Raw genomic sequence first — 21,016 nt, forward strand, 5'->3', positions numbered from 1 at the left:
GTTTATATTCTATGTATAAATATATGATCCATGATATACCCTTGAAATTAAATTGTTCTTATGACTACAATGTTCGTGTCAAGGATTAAGTGTCCATTAGGTTGTCTACGAGCTGTTATTTTCACATATTATTCCTGGTTTTTATATAAACTTTCGTGGATATTCCATGGTTCTTATAATCCATTGAATGAGGTTTCCCATGGCTGTATAAACCATTCAAGACAGACAGACGGACAAAACAATGCGAGCCTGAGGTACGGACACACCCACGCAGTGATGTTACTTGTCGATAGGTTTAGTGATGGTGGTTTGTCGATAGTTTTTTTTTTAAACATCGGTACTCAATTAAACCGTTGTAAACGTATTGCTTTATGATAGCATACTTGTAATTAACCTAAATGGACAACTCTCGTATTGTTACTTTTATGTAACATATGATGAATATATTATTAAAATTTTCAGTACATAAATATTGTTTAATAATCAATATTGTAATTTATAAACATACATATGTCTATAAATAAAAAAATCATAACATGAATATTTAAAAAATATATATAAATCCTATCAGAATCAGCGTAGTGTAAGCCCGATGTTTCATCTGGCACGCAGCCTCCTAACCCCGCCTATGAACCGCCTACCGAAAAACGGAGATGAAACGAAACACTCAAAAAAAGCAATGAAACAACTTAAAAAAAAAACATTTAGCCGTCCACAAAAAAAACCCACTCGTCACACACGCGACAAAACTGTCGCTGGGTTGCAACGCTATAAATCATCGAAACCTTATATGTGCGAGACGAGTCGCAAGTTCACAACCCGCCATCCGTGTGTGTTAATAAGACATACATTATAATTTATACCCATATTAAGATATTAATACACTAATTGGACTTGAATTAAAACGTCCAACTAAATGTCACTGTATAAGTTAATGAATTGGTCGGGTTATCGACACTGTCGCGAGTGTGTGCTTAGCCTTATAATATCCTATGTTATAAACACAAAAAGACGAACGAAGAAATCTTGAGAATCTTATTATAATTTTTAATTACTTTCACCAGAACCGGTTTAAATTTTATTTCTTTTATAAAAATGATTAAATATTGGATTTATACAACATAGACCGACTTGGGGGATTCCATGCAATGAAAATTTATAAAGATTTTGACGTAACCCTGTGTATACCCGGGTTAAATTCTTTTTATTCAAATGCATGCGATGTCTTTGCTTGATATTTCTTTGAAAGAAATGTTGGTATTTCTCTGCATTCCACGCCGCTAGTATCATACTCCCTGCACAACGTGTTGCATACATTGACGACATAATCGTCCCTCGCGAATGAGTGTTTGATGTAAAAATTTATAAGTTTGATTTAGTTTTAGAGTTACACCGTTTGGAAATGTTTTTTTTTTAATCTGCCATCAGCTTTTCAGCCACAATCAGATGTTGTCTTGCTTTAGTATTTCAGGAGGTATTCAATTAAATATTCTCCTACCGTCCTCAGAATTGTATATGATCAGACATTTATGATTCCCATGTCCTTTTTTTATGTATATCGCTTTATAGTTAATAATATTTCTTTGCGAAGATACGGTTATTAGTATAGTTAATATCAGCAATACTAAGTGAAAAAAATATTTCTATTCAATTGAATTGAAGTAAATTTTATATAATATTGTTATTGTTATATGCTATTAACAATACTTCGTTAGTCAATAACAACAGCACGTGCTGTTTGAAGCATAAAATAATTTAGACGGAAAATTTCTGAAAAATATCTCAACCCAATTTTTTTTTTATAACGATATTTGATGTGCTTTAGATATTACGTTTTGGAAAGATAGAAGATAAAGTTTCGTAGAGGCCCGGCACCGCCTTAGGAACATTAAACGGCCGACTGGCGGTCACAAAAGTGTTTTAATTATATAAAAATAAAACATATTGTATATTATTTTAATGTACATGCGAAAAGTGCTATCGATGCATTATAATGCAAAAGGAGCCAAATTATAAATGTACGTATTTTCTATTACATTTTGCATAACTGCTAGCACGTATCATAGAAAAATCTTACACTTTCTTAGTTTCTTTACGACGCATTGAATTCCTAAGAAAAAATACAAAATATTAAAGATTTTATATATTTAATAACGGCTATTAATATATATATATATATAAAACATATTTGTATACTTCTGTCATCGATAGTACCCACGTGTTGGGCCTCGAGCGTTGATTTTTCTTCGAAAAATGTTTGAAAACAACAGTAATAATTAAAACTATCTATAATGATGGGTATGTTGCAGCGCTGGGGGCGATAAAAGAACTAAAAATATATTATACATAAAATAATACTTGAAGAGTGACAAAAAACGAAGAATTTTACTCTAAGTTACGTAATTGACAAACAAACCTACAAAATAAACCGCTAAAAACAATTATATAATTAACAAAAACAATTCTATGGCTAAGATTTATGACCGAATGATGCTATACGAATGTGGACTCTACTTTTATCAAATAGAGATTAAAGTAATAAAAAAATTTAAAGTAATTACAATATGAACTTTAACACGTTGTAATAAAGGCAATTATGTATTTGAAGTGGAAAATGTGACCGTTTAAAAAGGAACTCTATCGTAGCGATTTTAAGATACACCGGGAGGGTCATGTTGCGTTGGTGTATTTTTATAATTTTGTTGACGAAATTTGATTGTGTTGATTCAAATTTATTGCTTCGAAGACAATGTTATTGAGAACATTTGAATAATTTTGCTTAATTGTTTATGTTGGATCATAAAAGGCCGATATTTTGAGAATAAAAACGTTATTTTTATAGCTCGGAACACATAAAAAGAACCCAAAATGATACTGAAATCGTATTGCTAGCAAAAACATGCATACAAATCCTTTCTCTATCGTATAACCTTCGTTAAGCGAAGTAGAAACTTCATAAAATTTCAAAAAAACCGACAAAGGAAAATCGACCTTCGAGCGCTCATAGATGCCTGGAAACAGTGTATCGGAAGACATTAATTTACTGTTCAATTTCCTTTGGCAGTTAATGTTTTTTATTTGACGTTGCGTGTTGAAATAGGTTATATATATGGCATCAATAATTATTAGATAATACTGGCTGCTTGTAATAAAAAAAAAAAATGGAACGCTTTAGGTGACTGGCTCAAAATGACAGGGCGCTAAAAGAATTAAACGTCAGAACCACTACGATATTGTTTCATAAACATTTTTTATAATCTATGCAATCCATTAATAGATAACAAATATAGAATTGTATCAAATGAATTCTGACCAAATGTATGGTAGTTGTAATGCAATGTAATCATTTAGGAAAACTTCTATACTCATTTCATAACAGCCTGTCAGTAGAAAGTTGCAACAACGTAATACAGGGTGTTTCCGTGTAATGTTTAAAAATTCACACACCACTAAATTGTAGGGTAGAGTCATAACGTATTCAGCGAGGAGACATGACAGGGCGACATTGTTTTGACGGCTCTATATTTATCTATTACCGTTGGACATTCAAAACTTTTTACATGGATCTCTTTTATAAAAACATTTAAAAAAAAATCGTGTGACAACGGACTGAACAAACTTGCGTCGATTTATAAATATTTAGATAGAAAAAGTAAAAAATGTTAGCCAAATGTAAGTAAAATCCTTAATTAGTATTTTATTTTATATTTTATAGATTTTCATAGAAATATGTTCAAATATCTTCTTATGTCTGTGTAATTCCCGTTTCTGTAAAACCGTGTCGTCCGCTCCTAAATATAAAATTTAAAAATGTAACAATCAAAAAAGTTTCTAAATTACAGGTCGTATATGACATCACCTAACACAAATAATAACACGTTTCCACCTTATAATACATATTTATTTGTGATTACTGTTTAAAAAAGTCTATATATATTCTGTCCTTGTATATATTTTCCTACACTCTACAACGGGACACAGATATAACATTATCAAAAAAAATATAATAATAATAATAATAGTATATATCATAAGTTCCACCGATAATTATGTTTTATTAGTATAGTTTAATAAAAAAATATGGTTCCGCTTATTATTTAAGTTTATACTCACCATCTTTCGGAGGGCTTGCACATTGGGGGGCGTAGGATCCTAAATGATAACCGTAGGTGTTCTGATGCATAGGGGGGAATGGATAACCTAAGGACCTGGGGCTAGGGAAACCTGAGGCTTCGTGGGGATTCTGTTGACCACCCGGGCTGCCAAAATGGTGGGGGTGTTGATAGCCCCCCTTGAAGGGGCCATAGCCGTGTTGTTGAAGCTCTATGAAGGCTGATTTCGATGAGACGTTAGTGGGCGTTGAGTTAGTGGAGTTGGATATATCGTGGGGTGTTTGTGATCCACCGAGGTGGTGATGGTGATCTAGCTCCTGGGTGGTCATGGCGGGCTGAGGGGTGGATGGGCCCCCCCCGTCCGAGGACTGAGGAGGCCCGAAGGGATCTGAGAAACTCAGCGTGTCGGGTTTGGTGCTTGGTGATTGAATTCGTGTAATTTTGAGGGATTTATGCCGCTGGTGTGGTATTACGCCGCTTACAGAGCCTGAAACATCGAAAAAAATACATTAACACAATATAATATAGATAATACAAAAGGAATCCACTTACACATGAATATTCTAACCATTTTAATGAAGAAGAAACGAGATACCAAATAAGTAAAGTCTTTGGAGCTATAAAACTAACGGCGTCCAGGGTCAATGGAGGTCGAAGGGTTTTCGGGAAAACAATTTGATCGTCACACCCAATTGATTCAAAGCGATACAATAGTGGAATTTAATTTCACCGTAATAAATATAGTATTGATGTTATATTTAATTAAAATTGTACCCATAAAATGATTTTGAAGGCTGTCGGAATATTTTTTTTGTTAAATTATTAAGACGGAGCCCTTTTACATGTTAAAATCTATTTTTAATTTAATCCGTACAAGTTCACGGTTTTAATACTGAACTGGTATTTTTATTTGATATTCACATTTATTGTGAGAGTATTGATAAAAATTGCTTATATAAATTATAAATGTTCGACGAATACATGATGATGTTCTTAAATATCTATCTCGTGTCCTCTCTGTTTTGGCTTAGCAGATATAGACGTCATCATTATATTAATAAAAAAAAAAAAAACAAGTGATAGGTTTTTTTTATATTTGCAGATGTATTGCACCATTAATATTAATTTGCGATTCTTATAAGTCATAGGGGTTGGAAATGCCATCAGTTAATATGCAGGCCGAGCATCAGATGCGAGCACTGAGCAGGTTTACGGACGCTCGGTTTTTATTGTCAATTATAAACGTACATACTAATGTAGGAAATTAACCTAATCTTGAGTTTTACGGGTTATTTAATGGGTCAAAGGAGTTACTGATCGCGATATGTATGTGTATACTTTTATTGCTCGTATATATTTGGATATTTACGAGTGCTGTTACAGGTGTCGAATTTTTTTTTTTTATTATTTTTTTTATATAATGGCAACATTGTTATGTCAATGTTTATAGTCTATGTCAGAATTAAAACAACACGAAATAACGTTATAAAACAATCAAACAGATGTATGTCGGGCGTAGTTTTTTTGTTGTCAGGAACCTTTTTTGCCACGTGCAATAAATAGGTTGTACTTGGAACACGATAATTGATTCCTCAAACAGTTGGGGGTTATCTTAATAATTTTCAATAAAATTTAACACCAATTAGCTGGATCTAAACATTATTATTACGGCGGACAATCAACACAAACAAACATAAAAAAAAAACAATATGTAACAAAACGATTTGACCCGACCTTTTACAAGCGCCGTCGTGGCGTAGAAAGAACCCAATCTGAGAGGGACAGATGTATTTATATTATTGTCAGCTAGAATGGGATGAAACAGTCGTAATTAACTCAAAGAGCTTGCCGAAAAAGGGTTATTTATCCGGGGTCATTTGTTCTGTGGGGCAACTTTTCTCGGGTTAGTTTTGTGAGAAATTGTTCCTTGAACATGTTTGAGATAGCCAATTAGTTTTTTGTACAAAAATACTAATAAAATAAATTAGGGACGTTTGGACCACCGACATAAGTTGTATACGTTTTTAACACTTGTTAGTTGTTTGTATACGATGTGATGTTTATATCCTGAAATAAAGGGATGGTATCCATAAAAGGTATAAGTGTCAGTAAAACTAACACTAGTTAAAATAAATTTATAATTAAAGCAAAGTTAAAACGTTCATATCTAGTCGTATATATTTTCTTATAATTATCGTCGGTATAAAATTTTTCTTACAACTTCCTTTGCATCTTGTTTTTCTATTGCTGCGGTGAGTGGACGGTGATTAAGGAGATATTAATCATAAAATCAGCCAACAACATTTTTAATTTATTTTTGAACTCAAACTTGGACTTTAAAAAAGATTAACAGCATTCACGAGATAACTAAACCTGATGACATCCTTAATTTACATCAAACAAACAATTTGACAGATCATCGATACATTTTCTGAAACGTTCAAAATTTTTTTAAGTGTAATATGAATAGTGTGGACCTGAGTCTTTTTGATAATAAAAAAAATTAGGTCCCAAGAATGAACTAAGTTTAACAAAGCCCTATATCTACATAACAAGTTTATTTTAACGTACGTGAAGTGAAGCAAATCGTGAGGGCTCATGGGAAAAACGGCGCCCCATAAATAATGGGATCCCCATAAAACCATCAAACATTCATTACTAGTCAACGCATCAGTGGCTGGGATTTTTGAACAATAGTATTTTAAAGACTTCAAAGCAACTTAATGAAATTTAAGTTAACTCTAAATTATTTATGATCATAAAGAATATATTTTAACACATCGAGATTGTCTTTCATTGTATATTATATCTAAAGATTAAAAATCTATCCTCTATGGTCTCATCTGTCAAATTAAAATGTCACAGAATATGTAACGCAATAGATTAAAAATACTCAGGCCTGTATTACATTGTGTCATTAAAATAAATTTATTTCACTTTCACCCAGATTCTTTAAAGACATCCTTGATGGTAAATATTAAAATTTTAAGCTGCGTGTTGTCGCAGATCAAAGATTATCATCTCAAATAATTATGTTATAAAATAATGTATAAATATTCATTGTAACTTATTAACCTTTTTGCCTTTTGAATATTCTTCAACGATAATTCTCTGTGAATAGGTTGCATTTATAAACAAGTGACGTTTAAAAAACATACACAGACATAAATATGTATATGAAAATAACATCGAAATAAATATGTCATAGACGAAAAAAAAACGCATTTTACGCGCATATGCTATCTGCATAACATATATTACTCGGTTTTTTTTTTTTTTTACAACAGATAATATATTTGAAACAATTTAATTATAAGACATAAAACTGAGTTTCATTTTTTTAAAAAAAGAATGTTATTTTAAAAATTTTAAAATATATAGAATGTAAATTAGTTAAGACAATAAAATCTTGGAGCAGTTCGCGTGCCCGATCGAAAATGAATTTGTCATGGTGCCTCTATCATTACTATTACCGCTAGATGGCGGCCTGTTTGATGGTAACATTAGATTTTTTTTTTTTTCAAATGTTGCCATACAAGTTTTATAAACCGAGGCTTTATTATCTTATTCATGTTCGAGAAATAGTCGAAATATTAAATTTTTTGGGGCTATCGATGTGGAATATTAACTAGATTTTAAATTTATGAAAAGTTACGGTTATGGATCTGTACCTAAAATTTGGTTTGATAATGCAGGTTAACATCTATAGAGCAAATATGTACTAACGATCATGTTTAGGCTATCAGTTTAATATTTTTCGTTATTAAAGGTTCTAAAAGCGAGTCGTTACCAGACTCTATTTCAATAAAATTTATATCTGAATACTTTGAAAGTTCTTCTCTGTGTTGAATTGATAAATTTCTTACGTGTGAAGTCCGATACGCTGAAAAAAAAACAAAGGAACGCCATCCCGTACGACCACAACCATAGATTTCCATTCATTCAAGATTGTATCGTTTGTATTTCCGACTGAGCACAAACAAAATCTTTTTCTTTATACCGCCAGACACCGGCAGATAAGCAACTTATTATAAATTCTAGTTGCGAACCTTGTTCTTTTAAAAATTTCCCATAAAAGGTAAAAAAAATCTTGCATAGGAAGCACAGTTTGCATCATTCTAGGAACGCTCCCCCTTCAAACGCCGCTCGTAATTACTTTCATTATAACCATAAAACAGCGCTGGGACAAGACCTAGTCATAGCTAGTCTATAATTTTATTATTGTGGACCTATAATTGTAATTCCCGCGTATTGGTAAACACTCGCTTTGCGTGTCAGGGGAGGCCATTTTGTATTAGCTGTCATTATTATTGACAGTTGACATTCGTACTGTAATGGCGGGCTACTTGTTGCGTCGCTAATGTCATAATATTAGACACCTCATTTAGAAATTGTGAGGAATATTCCCAACGCATTCACTTTAATACATATATATATACATATGTAATAAAATAATTTTAAATGTATTATACAAATATTTTTAATTATTGACAATCATACGTCGTTGAATTAACAAAAATTTTTTTTTAATGAAAAGCATAAAATCCAGTGCATATTTTTCATATTAATAAAAACGATTGTCATTTTTTTTTATTTCGTACTAAACAAAGTGCCACATATTAATCATAACTTCCTATCAATTCGCTTAAAAATCTTATTACTATATATTTTTTTTCTTTTTTGCTTCACATATAATCTTTAAAATATATATATAATATATAATGTTAATGGTTTGAAGTCAAAACATAAATTGTTTTACATATAATGACATACATACATACATTTTTCAACAATGACGTTTTTATTGTTTATGCATTATATTATACTTGTTATCTATATAAAATCGAAAGAGTTATTTCATACCTAGGTATTATAAGAATAATTTTAGATCAACCGTTCTCTAATAACTTTCGTTATCTGTTGAATGAAGTATTAATTAAATTGATACCCGCATTGACGGGACAAAAATAACTTGCAAGATAGTTAAAAAAGTATTTTATATGTATTTTACAAAAATCTCACACATCAAAGATACGTAGTGTTTGGCCGTTCGCCAATGAACTTAATTAAACATTTAAATGAAACTAGTGTTATTCGGATTTACTACGCGGATTTTATTATTTAAACTTCGTCTGCCCGTGATCACGGTTGCTGCAAAGTAACCGAGACGTCGGGATTATGTAGTTTTTAAATAATAAAATCCGCGTAGTAAATCCGAATAACACTAGTTTCATTTAAATGAATACTCGCGAAAATCTTAGATCTCATTAATTAAACATTATATTTTACTAAATATACAGAATTATGAGTCCAATCGAAAGTTAATTTAAAACTATCTGAATCAGAGTAAGTTAAGCACGATTTCAGTTACAGCAAAATTATAACAACATAATTTTGATCGGTTTACTGTGTACGTTTAAATGTTAGAGGTTAAATTTTATAACTCCAACGTATTAGTTTAAAACAGATACTGAGTTAAAGGAACTGCGAGTGTTGCATTTTTTAATTGATCGTGATCGCCAATTAAATATTAATTTTAATTGACCGATGATAGTTAGATTAATAAAGAGCATGACGACGTCGTTGTAAAAAAAAAATAGCCTCAGGCAAATGCAGAGTATAAATAAAATTACATTAAGTATGAAGTATATTGTCCGCGTTTAACTACCGTCTGTGAGTTTCATCGTTAATTACTTTTTTTATACAAAATATATGCACTACTTGTTTTAGCTGCGATTTAGTCCGTTTAAAATTTTATATACCACTTAAATTTATAAAGTGACCCGTGTATTCATCTAAAAGCTTCGCGTACACAATAGTATTGTCGTGATATTGCAGTAAAAGCGAAGAATTTCAGGATAAAGTGTAGCCTATGTCTTATTCTGCTGTCTGAACGGCATATCTATTAAGTATCATAAAAATCAGTTGAATGGTCTCAGCGTGATAGACGAACAAACACCCATACATCCTCAACAGCCATCGCAAATATAGTATAATATACGTTTAGAAAGACAATTAATTTTTACGTGTTGTCTTTATCAAATACATAGTCACTTAGTGTTTACGGTAAGTTCATTAAAATATAAAAAATCGACAGAGATCCGGTAAAGACATATATTCTTAATTCGTTTGGGAAATCGTTTTTGGATGTTTTTGTATATCAACGAATCGCTGTGATGAGATCGAAAATCACAATCTAAGGCCTCATCTGCTGAATAAAAATCATCTGAAGTGTTCTTAATAGGATTGTAAGACAATATATATAATGTTGTATTAGACGAAAAACAATTATAACTCACAGGTTTCACACACATCTAAAATATCACGAGACCATAAATAAGAAACTTTGTGTCACATTAAAACAATCAACAAATTTCCCTGAGACATGTCTAGGTTTAAATGTAAGTCGGTGGAAATTAGTTTAAGATATAATAATTACATGGAAAGATTAAAATTAGATTAAATGTTATTTATGTCAAATTTAATTAAACCTAGAATATAATCGTATTAAAATCCTAGGTTTTTATATTCCTATTGAAATGTCAATATATCAATTAGTTTGTCAAAGAATGATCGCACGAATGTGGTATGCACTTGGAAATTATGATATCAATGAAACTAATATTTTTCGGATAACTAAGTATTTTATTATTTTTAAAACTACATACTCCCGACGTTTCGGTTACTTTGCAGCGACCGTGACCACGGGCAGACGAGATGTGAGTGTCTGTCAGTTGGTCTTGTTATTTATCTACCGCCATCGATTTCTTAGTTTTCTGGCGTACCGCTCTGGATGCCGGCAGAATGCGCTCACGGTGTCACGAGGTCCTGCGGTGTGGTTACGGACATGGGATTTTATATTTTTAAGGAGTGGTTCCCAGGTATTGGATAGATTCCAGCCATCTTCTCTATTGAAATTTTGATGTTTTTTAATTTCGATAGCCTCGGGGATTAACCTCGGTGTCCACCTGTCTTCACGAGCGAGGATTTGTGGTTTATCAAACCGAATGTAGTGGCCCGGTTTGTCCATTTTGTGTTCACAAACCAAGACCGATCACAACTTTTTTATAGCAACTTAGCCTTGGATCCGAACTACAATGCCATGAATATAATTTAGTACATCATTAATTTTGATAGGCTCAATAGGAAAGCAAGTAGAAATTTGATATCTATAATATGAAGTAATTTAGATGAAAATTTTACACATAAACTATCTAAAGTATAGAAAGAGCTTGTGTTATGAACTATATAAATGGATAAATTAAACAGACCACATGAAATAAAAGGCACTTACAGGATATTGAAGGGCACAAGGCATTGGCCAAATATTAAAGTAGGTATTAAAAAGAAATTTAAAACTAAATAAAGATTCCATTTCTTTTACTTTCTCATGTAATCAAAACAAACTATATTTTTTTTAATTTTAATCTGTTTTTAAAAAGGTTTTATTGCACACCAGTAATAAGTCGTAAAAGATAATTAAACCAGTTGCATACAGGTAGCTCATGAAATGAGTATTTTATGAATTTCCTAATTTCTAGACGCTGTAATTCTTTGCGAAGACGAATTCTACTTGTAACGAACGCAACATTATCTCATCGCGTGAGATAGCGATCAGTAATATCAAATGTAAAGAAAAAAAAAAACCATTTCTAAATGATTACATGAAATGAAAATGGCGACGGAGTTGCAAAACACGTTGTAGAGAATAAGAATTTTAGCTGTATTTTTTTTTAATTGAATTATATCGGAATATAATTTTATATAGACGCTTTTGTTTGTGAAAATAAACGATATGTTAGGTCCTATTCAAATACCTTGTGTCAAAGCAATGCCAAAGTCCACGGCTAGTTATGTGTAAGCAAAATGACATTTGTTTTATATAAACAAAATAGCGGCCGAACATTCGAATTATGAAATTCTCTTATGTGTTGCCATAATTAAAACTAATTTAGTGGGCACTTGTAACAGATTAAAAGAGAAAGCATTTAAAAATAAATAGTCATTTGTAAGCTTGTAAATTTTACGCTGTAATGCCGTTTCTAAGTTAACAAGCAATTAATCAACGCATTGAAATTAATTCTCGGCTTCGTTATGGACGAAAAATTAAAAAAAAAAAAAATACTAAATGCAGACAAGAATTGAAATTTTTATAGCATATGCGTAATAGTCTGATATTTTATGAAATGAAATCGTTTAATGTTTTTGACATTAAAACAATGGCGAAGCAATGTTTAGATTAATCTTTAAGTATGTATATAATGAAAAATTCATTGAGACGAGCGGGATTAAAACTTGGAACCTGGACAGTAACTTCAACGAAATATAGTTTGATTTTATTATGTAAATTCTAATTAAACTAAAAATAATAATAAATATTAAGTAACACTACAATAACTAACTGGAACGTAAAAACTACAATTTCTAATTATATATATATATATATATATATATATATATATATATATATATATAATCTGTTGCAACTATTTCTTTTTTCAATTTATTATCTTTCACGTCTAACAAAGATGGCGCTATTGACGTACCTGTCAAATGTCATTCGTGAGCACTATTGAGTATTGTCACATTATCTATATATGGCGCGGGTGATTACGTCTTAATAGTATTATTATATCAGGTAATGGCAGCCAATCGTTTAATTGTTTTATGAATTATTAAATGGCATCACATTTAACCGCGCCTGTTTGTGTGATGAGACATTTTTTTGGGGGTTAGATTAAACTAATGTTTTAACATAATTATAACATACCGTTCCGTGTATTTGTTTTCGTTGATGAGAGTTTATTCGTTTAAGTAATTGTTCTGAATGCTTGATGTATATTTAGAATTTAGTTATATAGGAATTTATTTTGATCGGAATTTATCGTGTTTTGATAACGTATAAGAATATTTTTTACTAAGTCGTTTTTATTGCGAATTATTTGATTGAGTTTAAATAACGCAAAGCCTAAACGCGTCTGCTCTGAAAGGTATTAGAAGAAAATAATGGTTTCATAGCAACGAGGAAATATAGGATCAGTTATTGATTACAAAATTATAACCTTCACAGAAATTATAAGGAAACGTAATAAGGATGCTTCCAAAGATTAGTTTTCCTTTAAAGGCGTAATTTAAATTTAAAAGTTATCGTATATCCACTATGTAAGTTGATATAGTTTTTGGTTGTTGTAAATTTGCAAACATTAAACCGTTTTAGAGGTTATTAATATAGATATTGTATCAGAAAAAGGAACTATAGAGTTCATTCATAGACTAAAGAGTTATTTATTGCACATAGACAAATATAAAGGGCGCTATTGTACATGTAAAATATTTTATCACAATACTAACAAGTAATTCAATTCCATTCGTAATCAAAATAGTTTTATGTATCGCATAAAATTTCTATGTTATAATTATCATGTTATTTCCTTACCTGTAATGAAAGTTAAAAAAACAAAATGGCGCTAACAGAACGTCCGTGTTTTGTAATGTCAATCAGACAACTGTCACTAGCAGATGGCGTATTGTAAAGAAAAAATTTAAATATTTGTCTAAATTCAACGAAAACAAACCTTTTTATAATAAAAAGATTTTGTTTAACTGTATATAGACGATTAAAATATTAATTCTTTGTAAATGATGTTGTTAATAAGCCTTGTTTGTTATCAAATTAAAAAGGTGTTTCCGTGTTCAAAATATGCTTATCGTTTGTCGATATAATCAATTTCTATCTCTGTTTTGAACAGACAACTTGGGTACTTATTAGAAGTTGGCAAAAAATCATGAAGAATAGAAAATTTTTAATATCTCTTTAGCGAACATCCCCATATTTTTCGTCTAACTCATCATGCCTACCATAAGTGACTATTATCTACATTAGATAACTTAACAGTTTTGTCATTCATAAATCTTTACATAGTATTAATGTATTATTGAATAGGATACGTTAAACGCTTCGTATGCAGTGACACACATGTTCTAAGTACGAGTACAGACAGTTAGATAAAAAATTCTCTTTGTTTTTAGCATGAATATTTTTATTTAATTCTAAATATATTTGTATCATAGTTACTAAATTTAGTTTATTCTCATAAGTACTATGATTTACGATTACTAATAAAATCATTTCATTCTATATACTTTATATCGTCGGAGACTAACCGTTGTGATCTCATTGAAAAATTATTCAGAAAAACTTAGTATTTATATATTTATTAACTTATATGAATATATATATATATATATATATATATATATATATATATATATATAAGCATCGGATAACTTAAAACAATCAGCCTTACGATAAATATTGTTTCATACAAAATGAAAAATTACCAATAAACTTATACATAAAGCAAATACTTTCTGAGTTATATTAACTAATGAAAAATCCGTGATAACGGTCTCTGCAAAGTAACCGAAACGTCGGGAGCACGTAGTTTAAAACAAAAAAAAAACGCGTAGTAAATACGAAAATATCAGTTTTATTAAAATGAATACTCGTTAAGGCCTTAGATATTATTAAAGTTATAGTTATAAAGTGAAGTTAAACTGTTTTACATATACTAAAAGTCGGCACCGCATATAGTACATGTATCTACATCGCTGATCTAGAAGGCTTAGCTCGAGGCTAAGGCTTCTGTACAGTCATTGACTATTGAAATAAGGCTTACACTGTACGAGGGCTCGTCATAATATATTTCAAATTACAATATTAATTCTCCAAATATATAAGAATTTATATATATATATATATAATTATGTTAGTTTTTCCAAAGACTAAGACTTTTTCTAAGTTCTAACCTAATAATTAGCGAAATCTTAACGTAAGTTTAATAATTAACTAAACCGACACATTGAATTGGTTAAAATAACTGAATCAGTTAAATCCTAGATGAAATTCTGTGTGATTAATCTGAGTTCGCATTGTTACTACACACAGAGCGCTAACTGTTCGTTAGTAAATCCTATCACATTATTTATAAAAAACTGGAAACGTTCCGTTCGTAGTGAAGATTATAACTCGGACTAAGGAAACTCATTAAACGAGGACTTTAAATAATCCAGGTAATTATTTAGATAGAGTTATAAGTTTTCTATCTCTTAATTCTTAAACAAAATGATGATGAACCTACCTACATGAATTCTGTTGTCGCAAACGTACCAACAAAGATATATGTCATATACGCGAACGTATTATGGCTAGTTTTACGAAAAATATATAATTTAAAGCTATTATTATATACACGTAATAAATGATACAAAAAGTGTTAGAAAAACTATCGGTATGTCTGTCTGACTCATTGATTTAACTCGGGAACTATTGAATCGATCCTAATTTTTTTCTTTTTCGGCGAAACCCAAATGTGTAAAGCGTCCTAAAATTAATTAAATTTAAATATCATTTAAGATTTTATGAAATAAATATCGAGCTTTGTTTTAAAAGAGGTTTTCTATAATCGGAAATAAACGACGGACTTAATATTTCACATTTGACCAGTAGTTTTGTGGACACGTTTAAGTGACAGACTTACAATTTTGTATGAGAATAATATGAATGTCAACTATGACCGAAATAAAATAATGTATGGCTGTTCGTTACTCCATTTCTCGAAAACTATATAAGCGATATCACAACACATACCTTACCTTTATTCTGACATTGAACTACGCAAATTCGGACGAGAGTCTAGTATTTTCGAGTGATTACCCAAAAAAACTTGAACGTGGTTCAACGGACTTATAAAAAAATAATATTCAGTTAAACTGTTACAGCGATTACTACAATACAGACGGTTAGTTCGAACACAGATCGATATTAATAAATAATGTATTTATGTTGTCCTGTTAACATGACCTCTCTGACGTACCGGTGGCTTTGTATTTTAGAGCTCATTCGCGTTATGCCGCTGGTTTATTCTAGAGCACAATGAAACTAGATATAACTATGAATTACAATGAATATTTAATTTAAATACAATTCTAGAGTCACTTTTATGAAATCTAAAATATGTGTTCGTCAAACTGAGGGTGGACGGATTTTGGTGATGTTTTCATATTTAGATAGATAGAGATAATGATCGAAGGTTCTTCAGTATGTGGATTGTGAGAACAAAATTACAATTTTAATTTATTTAAAGACAACGTTTAAAGATCATATGTATTAGATATTTTATATGAAGAAAGTCTACGATTCAATAGTTAAAATAATATTTACATATATATATAATATCCCTATGAAATTAGAGGCGCCTAAGTGTCTTCTATTAAATCTTCCTAATCTCATTTCCCTCTCAAACAATTACAAAATAATGACAGTTGAATTCCCTATATATAAATCTATTAAAATATCTTTCTTATGATTAATATGAAATATATTATATATTGCGATAAAATAGGTTTATAATCAAAATATGATAAGTCTTAAAACTATTAGTATATGTACCTACCTACATTTAATTATTTTGTAAATATCTTTCATATTAAGGAAAAAAAGGAAAGCCTTATATGTATGTATCACAAATATTATTTAATTTATTATAAGGACGTTTTAAATATTTATTAATTACATATATATTGTGTAATATAATTACAACGACTGTTTGTGAAAATTACAAAAAAAATGTATATCATTATTATTATTATTAAATAATTTTTTTATATTTCTATATGTACATAAAATGTTATGTTTATTATCTATTGATTTCAATAAGAATAGTCTACGGTCAGCACAACATATATATATTATCTAATTAGTATCTTACTAGGCCTATTCAAATATAAAACATTACAATACAATCGGTATAAAATTGATATTTAGAGTAATAAAATATATATATAAAAATACTCACGGTAAGAAATAACTTTATCAAATCAATCACTTCATCACTGACAATGTAACACAAAGTTGCACCTCCACAGTCGTTCAAAATTTAATATATATAGTTTGTTATAGAGTCGTCGGAGTCGTCTCGGAATAGAGTCGGATATTACAGGGCGAGGGCACGTGTTGTCATTTTACTGTGAGGTCACGTAACCGATGTCATTGCTAACACAACCAAAAACTAAATGGTAACCGTAAAAAAACCGTGCACTCGCGTACAGTCATCGGCGTACGGGAAAAACTTATCCGCTGACGAATGTGACGGACGGAAAGAAAAAAAAAGATATACAAGCAAAACTCACACAAGCACAGAACTCTGTCCAATTAAATATAATGTTTTGTGGATATTTTAATAGCGCACCCCTCCGTAATCCGACACAACCAACTCGACTTAAACTTAAACACTTAATGATCGGTTGAAGGAAATTGTCCGAGAATCGCTCGGCCCAGTGTGTTGGCTTCTCGCTCTGAATAGTTCCAGAATGCGCCGCTTGTATGGGACAGCCGGCGCTGGCGTCGCTCCATGGGCGGAAACCGTTCGGAGGCTGTTCATCATGAGGGCGTTCCGACTACGCCATTGGTTGTGTGACGTGGTGCGATTTTTTCGTCTCCACAAACTGAACGTTCGGGTTGGCGGCGTCACATTGATCGCGGCTCTGGGTTGCCATTATATTTTTTTATGGGTATTTTTTGGTGGGTCCCTATTTTAGTGCCTCGACCCGGCCACGCCCAGCCGCTGTGAATATCCAGACGGTCATCAAACCAGAGAGCGACTGTGGCCCTAACTTTCAGTTTTTTTTTGCTTGTTTTTTCCCTGTGTTTGTGTGTCCGTGGTGTGTTTATTAGTGAGTATCTAGACAATCAAGTATCTAGATTTATTCTTCGATGTCTACAAGTGTATACTATTGTTACTCACACGAACCCTACTGTGATATTAAATATGTATTTCGATGTAAATGATTACGTATGTACTGAATTTTATTAATTTTAAGTTGCACGATTATTGATCATCTTAAATAACAGTTAAGAGGAACGTTTTGAAATGTATTCGATACTGTTTTCTTTCTAAAAAAAAATATTTGTATAGAGAAATATTAATATAATTAATAATATTCTTTTAGACGAATTGATCTCCTTGTCACTACTTCTATTACAATCAACGCGTGTTTAATAAAACAAATCCCACAATCATCTCTAATAAAAATTATCTCGAGTATAAGATCGCTGATTTCGGGTAACAAGAAAATAGCTTAAATTTTTTATAAACAGATTTTCAGCATAACAGAACGTCTTTATCAAAAATTTTATTACAGAAATACATTTAAAATATAAAATATATCGTTTAATTAAAATGTATTAAAAAAAAAAATAAACAATCAAATTAATCAAGCCCTTTGATATTAATACCAATTTAACTGAACATTTATTTAACATATTCTACATCATGCGGTATCCTAAGAAACAAATGGCGACAGTTTTAAAACAATTAGCGATGTAAGAACTCCTTTTGTAATAAACTTTTTGCTGTCACTGTTATAATCACTCCGATGTATGTCAATGTCACTCATGACATCTGACATTTATATAGAAAACTCAATTCATGTAAAATTATAAAGCTATTTGTTATATACTTTTATATATATATAAATGTAAAAGTTATTTACTCGAAGAAAAATTTAAACCTAGCTTGTTTCCGTTATTTATCGGACTGAATCCGTCATTATCTGTACCCGATTTGTATACGTAGTATATTATTTGTATCCAATAAGTAGGCTGGAGTTATGCAAGTTCGCTAACATTTTCCTGTAGCGACCGGTTCAAAGCTGTAACCGTCACGGATTAGAACCCGGAATCTATTAATACGAAGTCATTTTTTAATAATATAACCATTATATATAATTAAAACGAACAAATTGATAAAAAATATTATGTACACATATAAAAAAATATTCTATCAAAAATGCACTCGTCCATTGCGAAGGTATTTAAATAGAATATTTTATATTTAATTATTTTCTATAGATTAATTACAGGGTATTATTATATGTAATAAATAAGATTGAGAAAGAATTTTAAATATTACTTATGTAGGTACATAGAGACATATATGGCCACGTCACTTGACTGATATCAGTTGAGGTAATTTATAATTTGATCTAAGATTTTCGCGAGTATTCATTTAAATGAAACTAGTATTATTGGGATTTACTACGCGGATTTTATTATTCACATTCACACCTCGTCTGCCCGTGATCACGGTTGCTGCAAAGTAACCGAAACGTCGGGATTATGTAGTTTTAAATAATAAAATCCGCGTAGTATATCCGAATAATACTAGTTTCATTTAAATTTATAATTTCTTATCATTCTTATATAAAAAAAAATTAAAATATGTTTAAAAAAAAATGCTCTATAATGAAATTAAATTCAAGTAAACGAAACGTAGGTTAATAAATTTAGTAAAATAGTTAAAATAATAAAACACGCGTAGTTATCCGAAAAATATTAGTTTCATTATAAATGAATAGTCTCGAAAGCCTCATTTCTTATTAATCTATATTCATTAAAAATTGTAAGATTTATGAGAATATGTTTTGTGATAGAACCAAATTTGGAGAATATAACAGGAGATGCGGGTTCGTCGATGTAACTCGTCCCAAAAAAAAAGTCCGTAAATTAAATACATAATTACTCAAATAAATAATGTCACAAAGAATTATAATAACATTCATGGTTTAGTACAGATAATTCATAATTAAATAAATTTAACTTAATTCCAATATAAATATACGTGTACGTATCATAAAAAATCTCCCGACGTAATTCCTTCATCGGAAGGTTTCTGTTTGAATTTTTATATTAATTCTCGAAAGCAACTAAATTCATAGTTAAAAGTTTAACTTGTTTTAACATGCGGCTCCTACCTTGTGGATTTTGATATTGTATTTTGATATTGAAACTTGTAAAGTGCGCTTTAACAATAGATATGGTACCTAAACTAAAACTTCTATAGTGTGTCACATACACAATACAAATATTACGCTTTAATACTGTGAGAACTATACGAAATTTGTGATAAATTACAGCCTATGTCCTATTCTGATGTCTAAACTGCATCACCGTAAAGTTTAATCAAAATCTGTATAGTAATTTTTGCGTGCAATTGTAACAAACATACATATATCACCATCACAGCTTTAGCATGTTCGATATAAGAGTAATAATCGTCGTCGACATTGCAAAACAAATTAATACTAAATAATACAGAAATAAACAAGCTCTGCTATATATTGGATATTGATAGGTTAATTACAACAAAAGTTACGAAGATAGTCGAAAAATATATAAACTCCTTAACAAGACACGACACTAACACATCGTTTGAAATGACAAAACCTAACAGCTACCTGGGGACATACCCGCCATTTGTTCCGCTGTAACCGAAATGTTTAACAATCACAGTGACATTTATTATTTGACGGTATAATAAATTCGCGAAAACAACAACAAAATAATATTCTAGTTCACTATCATCGGACTGAATTAAAAATGGTTATACAACGTGATGCCAAACAAAAAAGGCACACGAATCTAATGAGGATTATTCATTTTATTGAACTCGCATAATTAGAATAGATAATTGATATATATCGAGATTTCTTAGTAAAATAAATAAATTGTAAATCTATAAAACTCAATTCTAGGAAACGACGGCGCTGCGTTTTACGGCGCCATAAAAGATGGACGTGTTTGTTAAACGCCGCATATCGGCTACCGTCCAAAAAGAACAGCTCATAACAAAGAGGCTTTATATTTAAACAACACTAAACACGACGTCATTATTAATTAGGTTATAAAATTTAAATAGAAAAAAAAATTCATACAACAAGAATAATAGAAAAATATTTTTCTCAAGCGAATCTAAATTATTCGTGTAGTTAAATAAAATAACCAAAAAAAAAAAAAAACATAACTTTTGGATGAACTCAATTCTAAATTCCACAGCGCTGTCTGT

General features: G+C 30.5%; 1 protein-coding gene across 7 annotated transcripts in view; it reads right to left on the bottom strand.

Moving 5' to 3' along the window:
• The window catches only part of LOC116776205 (homeotic protein distal-less-like), a 99,396-nt gene extending 81,966 nt beyond the window's left edge, over window positions 1-17,430 (bottom strand). For 3 of the 7 annotated variants that reach the window (XM_032669334.2, XM_032669335.2, XM_032669333.2), the window contains exons 1-2: window positions 16,970-17,429; window positions 4,114-4,599 (exon numbers count right to left, since the gene is read on the bottom strand). In XM_032669334.2, coding sequence (XP_032525225.1) covers window positions 4,114-4,441 — 328 coding nt within the window. In that variant the 5' untranslated portion in view covers window positions 4,442-4,599; window positions 16,970-17,429. Of the gene's footprint in view, window positions 1-4,113; window positions 4,600-16,969 lie in introns of all 7 variants that reach the window. The other 4 variants (XM_061525255.1, XM_061525257.1, XM_061525254.1 and 1 more) reach the window with 2 other exon arrangements.
• Between the last annotated feature and the right edge of the window lie 3,586 nt (window positions 17,431-21,016).

The sequence above is a fragment of the Danaus plexippus genome, chromosome 28 (assembly GCF_018135715.1).
Source record: "Danaus plexippus chromosome 28, MEX_DaPlex, whole genome shotgun sequence".
NCBI classification, from domain to species: Eukaryota; Metazoa; Arthropoda; class Insecta; order Lepidoptera; family Nymphalidae; genus Danaus; species Danaus plexippus.